Here is a 12,912-nt window from a genome sequence, read left to right on the forward strand (position 1 = left end):
AAATATGTTTATGACGACAGATTTTTTCTTCCCCAAGGAAAATTAACAGTGGGAATGAAGAATACATTAAAATTTTTGGAGGGACATTTTGTGCCACCCAGACTTCATGAGCAAATGAAGTGTCTTATCCTAAGAAAGACCTCTGGACTTGACTAAATAGTACAAACATCTAGCTCTATAATAAGAGTAGAAAATACTTCTTAAATATAGTTGTTCCAAATTTTATTTTGTACTTTCATGAGATAACACTCTCAAGTTAGCAGATAATTTTATCATACTGTAGTACACCATAAGGTAAAATTATCTTCTCTAGGGGTGTAAAATAGTAAAAATGGATATGAAAAAGAATAAACTTTATATTATTATATCTTGCTTTAATAAAATAGTACATTATCTCACAAAATGCCTTATACAAAGTTATATTACTAGTCATTTGTTTTTGTTAGTTTTCAGATGTTCAGGTTTTCCACTGCTTATTTCCATGTCTTTCTGCATTGCCAGCCTATTGTAATTAAATTTAAAACATATGGTACTAAAAGGGAATATTTGGAGGCAAATAGAATGGGAAATGGTCTAACTATAGAGAGTTTTCTGTTTCTATCTTAAAGATAAATAGGTGGAAGAACAGTCAATTTTAGTTTTGTCTTTTTGTGAATGATACCACTTAAGAACACTTTTCAGTCTTGTTAGGGTAGTGGTTGTATTTGTGAAATTTTGAAAAACAGTTATTTTTAAGTGGTCGAAGATACCATTTGGGTTTTAAAAAGTAATAGTTATGTGTGAGAGATAAAACGAAATGCAATAATGATGCATCATTCCAACAAAAAGTATAGGTTGCAGTAAATTGCAGGACCATCAGTGTTGTTAACTTATATTTTCACATGAATGTGTTTTACCTTTGGTCTGGATCTTTTGCTGCCTGAGAAAATAAAATCGGTTGTGTTAAATATACTTACATAAAAAGTAAAAAATATATATATAAAAATATATTTATAAAAAGTTAAGAGTACTAGGTATAAGCATACTTGTCATATATGTATTAACATACATATATGTATGTTAAGCATACAGATGAAAATCATCTGTCAGCATTTGGTTCTGTAATATGCAACAATACTAACTGGACATGCCACTTTTTCTGAATTAAGAAAATTAACTTTTGTGCCTAATTGAAGTGGTGAACATATAAGACTTGTAACTTTAAGACTGTAGATCTTAGGAAAATAACAGCTAGGAATAAACTGTGGTACATCCATACAGTGTAAAGTTATTCAGCACTAAAAAGAAATGAGCTCTCAAGCCATGAAAAGACATGGAGGAACCTTAAATTCATATTACTAAGTGAAAAAAGCCAGTCTGAAAAGGCTACATACTGTATGATTCCAACTTTATTGCACTCTGAGAAAGGCAAACTGTGGAGATAGCAAAAGGTAAGTGGTTGCCAAGATTAAGGTAGGTGGAGCCCTGAGAGTTTTTAAGGCAGTGAAACTATTCTGTATGAAACTATAATGGTAGATGCATGTCAGTATACATTTGTCAGTTCTGCAGAATATTCAACACCAAGAATGAATCCTAATGTAAACTTAAGAAACTTTGGGTGATAATGCTGTGTCAGTGCAGTTCACTGATTGTACCAAATGTATAACTCTGGTGTGGAGTAGGTAGTTGGGGAGGATGTGTGTGTGGGGGAGTGGGTATATGGGAACGCTATACTTTATACGAAGGTTTGCTGTGAACCTAGAAACTGCTTTAAAAAAGTATTAAAAATAATAACAGGATAAAGGAGCAAGACATTTATAACCATATGTAGTTTGCATGTGCTAAATGCTCTTTTTTGTGTGATATATGCTTGCTAGGGAAAACAGATACAGATCATTTCTATGAGATCAGTAAGTGTATTTTGAAAGAGGTGGTTAGAGAATAGGTCGCTAGTTTAGCAAATGTTATTTTTTAAGTAAAAGTAAGAATATGATGTCAAATGGAAGTTAAGCAGAAAGTCTAGTGGGTTAGACAGTTGGGAATGGATGGAGGCTTAAGGAATTTATAGGGAAGGATAATCCAGAATGCTTAAGGGGAACAAAATGATTAATTGAACTTGAAGAAATTTCTGTAGATGAAACCAAGCCAATCTGAGCAATAGGTCATGTTCATTTAGGTAAATACAGGAAATCTGTGGCAATCAGTGGTATGTTAGGGCTTTATGTTTCCTTCCCCACAATCTTGCTATTAAGTATAGTACTTTACAACAAAACTACACAAACCAACATTGATTAGAAAACTGTCACAAAATCAGTCAGGACCTGTTTCTGTAAGTAAGCTACAAGCCCAGTCTGTCCAAGTCACTTGATAAACGTCTCGTGTAAAAGCTTCTCTCCAAGGTTAACTTAGTGATACTTTGTTCCTGCATTAGTCTGCGTAGGGCTGCCATAACAAAATACCACAGATTGGGTGGCTTAAAATAACTGTGAAAAATTTATTTTCTCACAGTTCTGGAGGCTGGAAATCCAAGATCAAGGTGCTGGCAAGTCGGGGTTCTTCTGAGACCTCTCTGCTTGGTTTGCAGGTGGCTGCCTTCTTTCCGCCCTCATATGGCCTTTTCTCTGCATGTGTGGGGAGAAACCTCTGGTGTCTCTTCCTCGTCTAATATGAACACCAGTCCAATTGGATTAGGACTCCACCTTTTGGCCTCATTTAACCTTAATTACTTCCTTAAAGTCCCCATCTCCAAATATTGTCATATTGAGGGTTAGGGGTTCAACATATGAATTTGGGGACAGTTGGGGGTCAGGAGACCAGAGTTCTCCATGGAAACAAATGGTGGTGTGGGTTGTCATAGTAGTTCCTAAAGTATCTTGTAGACCATAAGTATTTTTTTTTCTTCCTTTCTTTCTCTACTTTTTTTTTTTTTTAATATAACAGGAAATCATTGAGTGGTTTTGAGCAATCAGTCAGATCTGACTCCACCCAGGCTACTATTTTGAGCATACTGGGAAGTGAAGGCTAGAGTAGAGACATAGAATGTAATTTTGATAATCCAGGCAAAAGATGTCTTGGGCTAAGGTGGGAGTCATGGAGGCAGTAAAAAGTTCAGATTCTAGATTTATTTTGAAAGAAAAACAGAACTTGCTGTTAGATTGGATATGCAATCTGAGGAGACAAGAAGAGCCAAAGGATTCCTGAACAAGTTTTGCCCAAGCAAAGAAGATTTATGGGAAAGAGCAGGTTTGAGAGAGACGATCAATTTAGATTTGGCTGTGTAGATATCATAGTGGCATCATACTGCACATTGTGTTGTATTTTTTATTTTCAGATACAGCACTGTATATTCAATATCCTCCCATTCAGTTCTAGGCACCATCCCATTTTGCTGCATATAAATATACTTTATTCCTTTGAGCCATACCTTTAATGTATTCAAAAAAACACCTGTGCCAGGCACTGTTCTATGCCCTTTACAGATAATAACTCACTTAATTCTAGTATTGGCTCTGATATACTGTCATTATTCCTCAATTACAAATAAGGAAGCTGAAGTCCAGAGAGATTAATATACCAGAGATAACATAAATTGGAAGTAGCAAAGCCACTGCATTGTTGTCCATTATATGAGTGTCACAATTCACTTCATCAACCACCTGATGCTAAATTTGTGGGTGGTTACTATAAGACATATTGCATAGAACATGCATTTTCACTTCTTTGGGCACTGATATGTTTCTGTAGGATAAATAAGAATAATAATACTGGGTCAAAGGATACACACATCGCTTATTTTGATGTCACTAATATGACTGTCAAAACAGTAACTCTAATTTATCCTCCCATAATGCCCATCTTTTTTCCTTCTCCTCTTGTAATTCCCCAATCTGGTAACCTTTTTGTTCATTTTCCTGTAAAATTTATGGTCCTGAATAGTCTGTTTAAATCCTTTGCCATATGTTGAACTCATAGCAGTTGCTGGAGAACATAAAGAATAATGAGTATTGAAGCCAAGAAAGTGCCTATGCGAGTAGGTACAAACAGTGTTTGGACTGGGTGAGTGGAGCTGCACCAGGCCACCAACTCCTTTGGAAGGCAGCCACTGTCCTGACCTCCAACACTTTAGATTAGCTTTAGATTAATTCTGTGCATCTTTTGAACTTCGTATGTTTCTGCTTCTCTCCCTCAGTATTCTTTGTATGAGATTTGTCCATGAAGTGTGTAAAGCAATAATTTATTCATTCTCATTGTTAGTGCCATACCAGTATGTTGAATATTCTATACCAGTATGTTGATGTACATTTGGATTGTTTCCAGGTTTAGATTATTACAAGTAGCGCTGCTTTGGCCATTGTTTTAAATGCCTTTTGGCAGACATGTATATGCATTTCCTAGCAATGGACTCATTTTGTCATGGCTGGCAACTATTCAGCTTTATTAAATCTTGCCACAGTTTTCAAAGCAAGTATACCAGTTTATACTCTCAGCAGCATGTGAGAGTTCTGCTTACTCTACATCCTTACAAGCACTTGATATATTGTGTTTTTCATTTTGGCTATGCCAACAGGTATGCAGTGGTGTTGTGTCTTTGGTTTTAGTATTTGTCTGCCTGGTAATTGATAAAGTTGGGTACGTATTTACTTGGCAGTTTGATACTGAGTGAAAGTATTTGTGACTAGGTCCTTTCCATAAGAAGAGAGAGGGGCTTTTTTTTCTTTTTTTAGATAATTATTTTTTATTGAAGGGTAGTTGACACACAGTATTTCATTAGTTTCAGGTGTACAACACAGTGATTGAACATTTATATACATGATAATTCTAGGTACCAGCTATCACCATACCAAGTTGTTACAATATTTTGACTATATTCCTTATGCTATACATTACATCCCGGTTACTTATTTATTTTACAATTGGAAGTGTGTACTTTTTTTTTTAATTTTTTTTTTTGTGAGGGCATCTCTCCTATTTATTGATCAAATGGTTGTTAACAACAATAAAATTCTGTATAGGGGACTCAGTGCTCAATGTATAATCATTAATCCACCCCAAGCCTAATTTTCGTCAGTCTCCAATCTTCTGAAGCATAACAAACAAGTTCTTACATGGTGAACGAATTCTTACATAGTGAATAAGTTAAATGGTGAATAGTACAAGGGCAGTCATCACAGAAACTTTCGGTTTTGATCATGCATTATGAACTATAAACAGTCAGTTCAAATATGAATATTTGATTTTTATACTTGATTTATATGTGGATACCACATTTCTCTCTTTATTATTACTATTTTTAATAAAATGCTGAAGAGGTAGGTAGATGCAAGATAAAGGTAGAAAACACAGTTTAGTGTTGTAAGAGAGCAAATGTAGATGATCAGGTGTGTGCCTGTAGACTATGTGTTAATCCAAGCTAGACAAGGGCAATAAAACATCCTCCACAGATGCAGCAGATTTCTCTCAGAAAGGGGGGGGGGGGGATTCTAAGCCTCACTTCTGTTGATCCCCAATTTCTTACCTGATGGCCCCCCTGCAACTGTGCCTGTCTTAGGTTGTTCGTCCCTTGAGGAATCTTACCCGTCTCTAACTAACCAGTCATCTTCGGGGCCATACAGGGAAATGTAAAGTTGGTAAGTGCGAGAGAAGAGAGGGGCTTTTTGAAGCAAAAAGTTGCACTGTCTACTTTTTTCCCCCAAGTGAAATTTTAAAGTAGCCTCCAATATATAAATAATATATAAAATCCAATATACAGATTAAAAGTCTTTCTTGAGAATGGAGACAGCATGATAATTAAAACAGATTTTGGACCCAGATTCCTCCATTAGGATTCCTAGTTTTGCCATTTCCTAACTGTGTGACTTTGGGCAAGGTGCTTAGCTCCTATTTGTTTCAGTTTCTTCATATCTAAAATGAATAACAATATTTTCATCATAAGGTTATTGTCAGGCTCAAATAAGTTTATGTAAAGTATGTAGGACAGTACATGGTACATAACAAGTACTACATAGTGTTAGCCTCTATTAGTGGTAGTGATGGTGATACTAATTTTATGAATGCATATAAGTTACCTGATGAGAACAGAGAGGCTCTGCTGTTGAGCACAAATTTGAAATTGAGAGTTATGGATGACTGGATTTTAGTTTAGCCTCAGTCTCCAATTTTTTGTTTTAATTACATAATAACAAGAAAATCTTGATTCACACAGATTAGCAATTAGAAGTAGATAAGGTTTACCCAGTAGTGTCAGGATTAAGCTTTTGGATCTTTTTAGTTGACAAGAAGTAGTAGAAAATGTTTGTTTTGAAATTATTACTAAGTATCTATAATTTTCCTGATTTCCTGTTTTTAAATAAAAATAAGAGAAGTGCCACTAAAAATTATGGTTTCATTATCTGGTATGTTGTCACAACACATCTGCATTACAACTTTGCTTATTATTGCTTTCAGTCACAGAACTACATTAACTCCTAATTAATGACATATTTTCAAGATATTCAAGTGTGCCCAGTAAAGCTACACAAACCAAAGATGAATTTACTGAATAGCACAAGTTATGTGTTGTTTGGTATTCGGTGTGTTAACACTGGACATTTGAAAACATTCGTATTTGTGCTTTGATAGTTCATAGTAGTCACTTCTATAGCCATCTGCCATAGCCACAGCTGGAACTCAAAACAGCCTTTCATGTTTGCAGTTAGCTAGTCCTTACCTCAAAAGAACATTTCCACCTAATCTAAGGCTTTCAAGCAGACCTAAATGAGTATTTTGACAAGCTCCTCTAGCACCAGCTTTGTTTTTCCCCACCAGATTGTCTCTCACGGCTCCTTGGCCAGTGTGGGCTCCTCCATACTGGCCAGTGTCTCCTCCACCTCACCACCAGCAGGGCCTTGTGTTCCCCTCTCTGTGCTAGCAGTCCCGAGTACACTCATCACCACCTATCTTGAATACTGTGATTGTGAATTTCTCGGGGGTTCTGCCCGGACTCCACGTTCTCTCAGAATCTCTCCTCTAAAATCTGGTCCTGACATTCTGTATCTCAGGATCTAAAATTTATATATATATACATAAATTTATATATATATATATATGTGTGTGAAGTTGTACTATGAGCACTATCCCAAATCAGTGCCACTCACAAACTCCCATCAGCAGAGGGAGCCAAATAAAAGAAGATCAGTCCCTGAAAGTAAGACCTGAAGCAAAAAAAGTACTTTTAAACAATGGGATTGACTTTCACATACTGCTCAGAAATGAAAAAGAGCTATAGAAATCAGTGATTTGAGCCTAAGCCCAGGATAAAGCTTCTGTGATTTATAGAATAGAGGTGAATTTTAAAGTGTTTCTGAAAGAGAATTATGTATCATGTTAAAAACCTATATAGGGGTATGACCTGTTAAACATATGCATATTAGAAGCAATCTGATGGGTAGTTGTTTTTTTAAATCCAGTTTATCCCCCTCTGAAAGTTTATTAAGGATGATGAAGTAAGGTTACTAGCTTTCAAATAATTTGAAATGGAACACTGAATCCTAAAGTTGCTAAAGATTATGGATAACCCATTCAAGTTTTAAAGGTGAATTTTTAAGTAAATCTCTTTTATATTTCATTTTGATTAAGTGTATGTATCTTAATTTCAGTTAGCAGACTTGAAGAAAGAGAAGCAGAATTGAAGAAGGAATATAATGCATTACATCAAAGACACACTGAGGTGGGTTTCTGGGTTATTCTTACCATGCTAACACTAAGACAAATTAACCTTAGAAATTATGTCTTAATTTTTTTTGAAAATCATCTAGTATAATTTTGGGGGTTTATGTCCAGAAAACATTAAATTTCATGTAGCTTTCATCTAGTTATCAAATGTTGACTTCTGTTGTGTTTTATCTGGAATTAGCTTTTCATGTGGTGAATTAGTATGCCACAGAGTAATGTAATTATTAAGGCAGTTCCAATAGTTGTTTCTTTGGCTGGTTAAATTAAAACTCACATGCATAATAAAAAATATCTATGTTGCTAATATGACAGAATTTAATTTATATTTTGTTACTAGTTGAGAAATGATGGATTGGTAAGACTATAATCCAGTGTGAAGGATTTATTTGCATTAAGCTCATAACAAATAAACACAAATTGCAACATATTACATCAAAATGACTCTAAAATACGTTTCTGCACATAATGTTTCCAGAGCAAATTAGAAAATGTACTTGTGGGTTTTTTTAGCATCCTTTTTATGGCTGTCAGCCATTCATATGCTGCCTTTGTTTCTGTCTCCTTAATGTGAAAATTGTTTTTGTGCATTATGGTCAGTCTGGGGTACACACACGTCATTAAACAGAATGTTCATAGACTCATGTACTATTTTGCACATGAAAAAAAAATTCCTTTTTTCCACTTTTTCAGCCGGATCTCTCCCATGATACAAATGTTTCCGTCTTCAGCTTCTCTCTTCCTTTCACTAGTTGGCGTGATCTCTTACGTTGCCACTGGTGGAGACCTTAATGTTATCTTTTAAAGAAGATAAAACTCCACTGAACTCAGTTTCATTTGCTTTGGAATAATATACTTAAAACTTTCTTGGGGAGAGGTTAGAATTTTTTCCTGACATGAGGCTTAATTATTGCCATCTGAGCTTGCATAGTCACGCATGAAGCATGAACTGTAAAGGGGAAAAATTGGCCATGGAGGGCTGGAACCGCAGCACTCTGCAAAGATTGGAACAGCTTAAACAGCAACCTTCCACATTTTAATAAGATGGCATTTGGTGGATATTAAGACATAAAAAACAATTGATTACTAAAAGGCCTATTGTTGGTTCTTTTTACACCATTCATTTCAGGACCTGAACTGTGCTCTGTATTGGTAGTGCTTATCAATGCTGATAAATATATTTGGGGGAATATTTTTATGTGCCATGAATAATTGATAGTGATGAATAATCATGTTGTTTTTTCATTGAAGTCCTAACCTTTATACTAATTGAGAATTGTTAAATTGAGGTATGTATAAAATACATGCATTCTTTAAAAGTCACCATTAAGTGAAATTTCATATTTTCCTTGTATATTTATTTAGTAAAAGAGAAGGTGTGTTCATATAGGAAAAACAGCCTGACATCTTAATTTCAAATGAAAAGATGATATTCTTCTATTTTTATTTCTTCAGAGAAAGACAACCTGGGAAGAAAAAAGATCTTAAATAACAAAGTCAGAGAGCTGGGCCTGTCCAGTAACCAAGGCAGATTTCCTCATGCAACACAACAGCTCTCTCATGGGATCCCCTCCCTCAGTCATAAGCAGCTTCTGTCCTCTGTCCTGATAGGCTCCCTTTATTTTGCTCTGTCCTTAACAAGGTTTATGTAATACAGATATAACCACTTTAAAAAATGGGTCTGTTCTACTGTAGCCCACATTTTTCTGTGTGTACACATCTGTGCTAGAAATGCCATTCAATTAGTAATTATAAATAGCTGTCCAGTGCTAAAGAACTCGATGTCCTTTAAAGGCAAATTCTGGAAGTCATCAAAGGAAGGAAGTCCAAAGGATTTAACCTTAATCTTTTCACTATTACTTCCGACTAAGGTAACCTTTTTTACAGGCACACAGAAAAGTTGTTTGAAAAGCATATCTATCAAACACATTGATTGCTGCTAAAAGGAAATCTATTGCTCTTTTAGTAATGTAACTATTCTCTAATCAAGTCCAAAATTATATATATATATATATATATATATATAATATATATATATGTATGTATGTATGTATGTATGTATATTAGAGCTTTGCTTAAAGAAGACATGCCTTAAAGAGGGTAGTGGAGGAAATAGAAACACCAAGTAATTGTGAGGTACTCAGGTCATGTGTACATAAAAAAAACCCTGAACTCTGGTCCCACATCAGGGTATGTTTAAATGCATTTTCATTTCATCCTCTGACCAAACTCTTATCATCCATCCCCATCTTACAGATTAAAATTTAGAAAGAGAATATGGAGTGATTTGTCCCAAATCTTGTGCTAGAAGGAATCCTAACCTAGGTCTTGTCTGATTCCTTCCATTGCCTGAATTTTCAATAATGCTTTTATGTTATTTTTCTGTTCTTATTTGCTTTATGGCACCTCAACAACTTTAAGAATAGTGGCTTTGTGAGTATAGATATATGATTCTGGGCTGCATATGAAAAGATTTAAGGTCAACACTGTTAAAGGGATCCATGCCACTAATTTCCAAAGCCTCACTATTTCTTTGCTTTTCAGTTTTAGCCAAAGCTGACAGTCAACCTCTGCTGTGAAGATTTCTCTAAGTGGGAGGGGAGTTGGGATTTTCCAGACAGAGTACTTGGGATCTTTCTTCATGACTCTACCTGTTTGCTGAACTGATTCCTGAGTATGTGTGAATTAATGTCATACCTGAGAAAATTGAGAATTGCAGTTCTGAGAATGAGGAGGAATGGGGCTGGCAGACCCAATAGTAGTTTATCTAAAACATATGTCCTGTGTCTCGTTTGCTCTCTTATCTCTCTTCCATCTGGCAACACTGATCCCACTCACTTTTTCTTTTTTTAAACAGAACTACATTTGTGAAGCCCTGTAATTAAAATTATGATTTTTATGTACAATTTATTTTTCTACTTTCTTGTGCATTAATAGGAATATAGTGCATATTTTTTTTCAGACGTCAGGAAATACTTTAGGGTGTGGGGTTTCCTTGTGGGTGTGAGGAAGAAAGGACAATGAGCTTTTTGCCTGTCTAGAAAATTGACCGAAAGGGCAGATACAGCATGAGTACTATAATGCTTAATTGCTCAGATGTCTGAGTCAGACAGACCTGACTTCTCCCCCCACAGCCAACTAGCTAATGGCAGTTAGAACACAGTTGACTATTAACTCACTGGTCAAATTGGACAAGTTATTTTAACCTCCTTATCTGGAGTTTAAAATCATAATACTGTTATGAGGATTAAATGAAACAATGGCTTTAAATGCACTGGCTGACTTGTGTTTAATATGTTAGCTGACATTTTGTTAATTCTACTATTAAATGCTAGTTCAGTTGGGCTGGAACCAGTTTCATTATATAAACCATTTTGAATGTCTAAATACTTTATCTGAGATTACTTGGGATCAGTCATTTGAATTAGGTTTAGAATTCATTATTTTCTAAATTAAAAACATTTTTTATTTAAGACAACAATTAGTCAATAGAATGGACTATTTGGAGGTAGAATGATTCTTGGCATTTTATTTGCAATTCTTTTTATTTTTCTATATTGAGTAAATAGACTAAAAGCAATCTAAGCGATGATGTTTCTGTTCATCTGAATTCTTGAGACAAGTTTTTCCATTCTAACCTATCAATTTCTTATGACCAATATATAAGAAGTCAAGTTAGGTTTTCTAAAACCTTTTGAAAATTTAAATTGATGTCTGTTTTGGCCCAGTCATCACTCTATTACATTAATTAGTCTCATTTTAATTTTTTTCCGTAAAGTTCTTCCTGATAAAAGAAGAAAACAGCTCATTATTTCTGATTGCTGACACAAAGACAAAAAGTGTATTAGTGCAAAACTATTCTTTCAATGATGGTAAAGAGAAAATCTGTAAATTTAAAATAAAAAATATATAAATGTAAAAGTTTTAAAAATGCTTTAATATACCATATTTATGCAATTCTATATTCATTTTTATTTGCCTGATGAATTTCTTATTTGGGCTAGTCTTAGCTGAGGAATAGCCTGATTAATTCTTTTATAATGTTTGATTTGATAGAATTACTTGTCTTAACTCTTGCATCAGAGTTCAGCTTTGTGTTTATTTGAAGTGAATAAGACTTTGAAGTTGATTTATATATTTCTTAATTTTTGTATATGCCTAACAAGTAAAATTTTCACAACAAAAGCATGCTTTAAAAATTTAAGTTAGAATTTTGTTTCTTTCAGTAGTTAACTCTTTTAATATGCTACAATGCATGAAGTTATATTGAGATTGAAACCCATCTTCATACAGCTAAAGATTAAAAAGTTCCAAAGCTATCCCATACTATAGTTTTAAGAATTCAAGGACTATTCTTAAGAAAGACACCAGTCTTTTCTTGCCTACTCTTAATATTTACATTTTTAAAAATTGCTAATATAACTTTTCTTATTTTAAAAATTCATTTTATTCTTAATTTGTATCATGTTAGTGTCTAGCAAAGGCTTTTTGATTTCATGATTGAAATGTGTTGCATTTTACATGTTTTAATGCCAGATTTAGGCTTCTTTAAAGTGGAGCTATAAGGTTATCAAGAGTCAAACAGGACTTAAGAATTTCTTGGCTGTTTTTATACTTAATGTTCTTGAAGTTTGTATATCATATTCAGCTTGTATATCATATGGTTTGTTATCCAACACTCAGAGTGCTCTGGTTTTTCATTTAATTTGCTGCTATTGCTATCGATGATTATATTAAGTAATGAGACCAATAAATTAGTAGTCAAAGGAGAAAATATTTTAGCATTCCTCCAACTAAATCTGTCTTACAAAAGGAACATGTTGGTATTTCATTAAATTACTTAGTTACATTGTGATCTTTACTCTGAATCCTTTGCAAAATGGAAAAGATCACCACATAAGGGTATGGTTTATTCTTGTTTCATGTGAATTTCTCAGTTATTTCCCATCTTAGTGAATGGATTTCTCAGATGCCTGCTATTATTTTTAACCAATAGTCTCTTATCACTTCCTTCCCACTGTCTATACCCTAATTGTGTTACTTATGTAAAAAATCTATCACTTAATATTATCACATACTATAAAAGAGTTTTCTGTCAAGCTGAACAACATGTTGGCTACTTTTGTGGGCACCAGTGTCCTTTTTAAACTTATTTTCATATTTCTTTGCCATTAAAATTTTTTTTCATCCTTAATAATTCTTCTACATAGAACTATGGGTAGTCTG

At 34.2% G+C, this 12,912-nt stretch overlaps 1 protein-coding gene across 4 annotated transcripts in view; it reads left to right on the forward strand.

Moving 5' to 3' along the window:
* Positions 1 to 12,912, forward strand: part of SPAG9 (sperm associated antigen 9) — a 163,842-nt gene that overhangs the window by 59,951 nt on the left and 90,979 nt on the right. For 3 of the 4 annotated variants that reach the window (XM_036999026.2, XM_036999029.2, XM_073235428.1), the window contains one exon: positions 7,614 to 7,684. In XM_036999026.2, the coding sequence (XP_036854921.1) occupies positions 7,614 to 7,684 (71 nt within the window). Of the gene's footprint in view, positions 1 to 7,613; positions 7,685 to 10,235; positions 10,361 to 12,912 lie in introns of those variants that run through there. The other variant, XM_073235429.1, reaches the window with a different exon arrangement.

Source organism: Manis javanica, chromosome 4 (assembly GCF_040802235.1).
Source record: "Manis javanica isolate MJ-LG chromosome 4, MJ_LKY, whole genome shotgun sequence".
Lineage (NCBI taxonomy): Eukaryota > Metazoa > Chordata > Mammalia > Pholidota > Manidae > Manis > Manis javanica.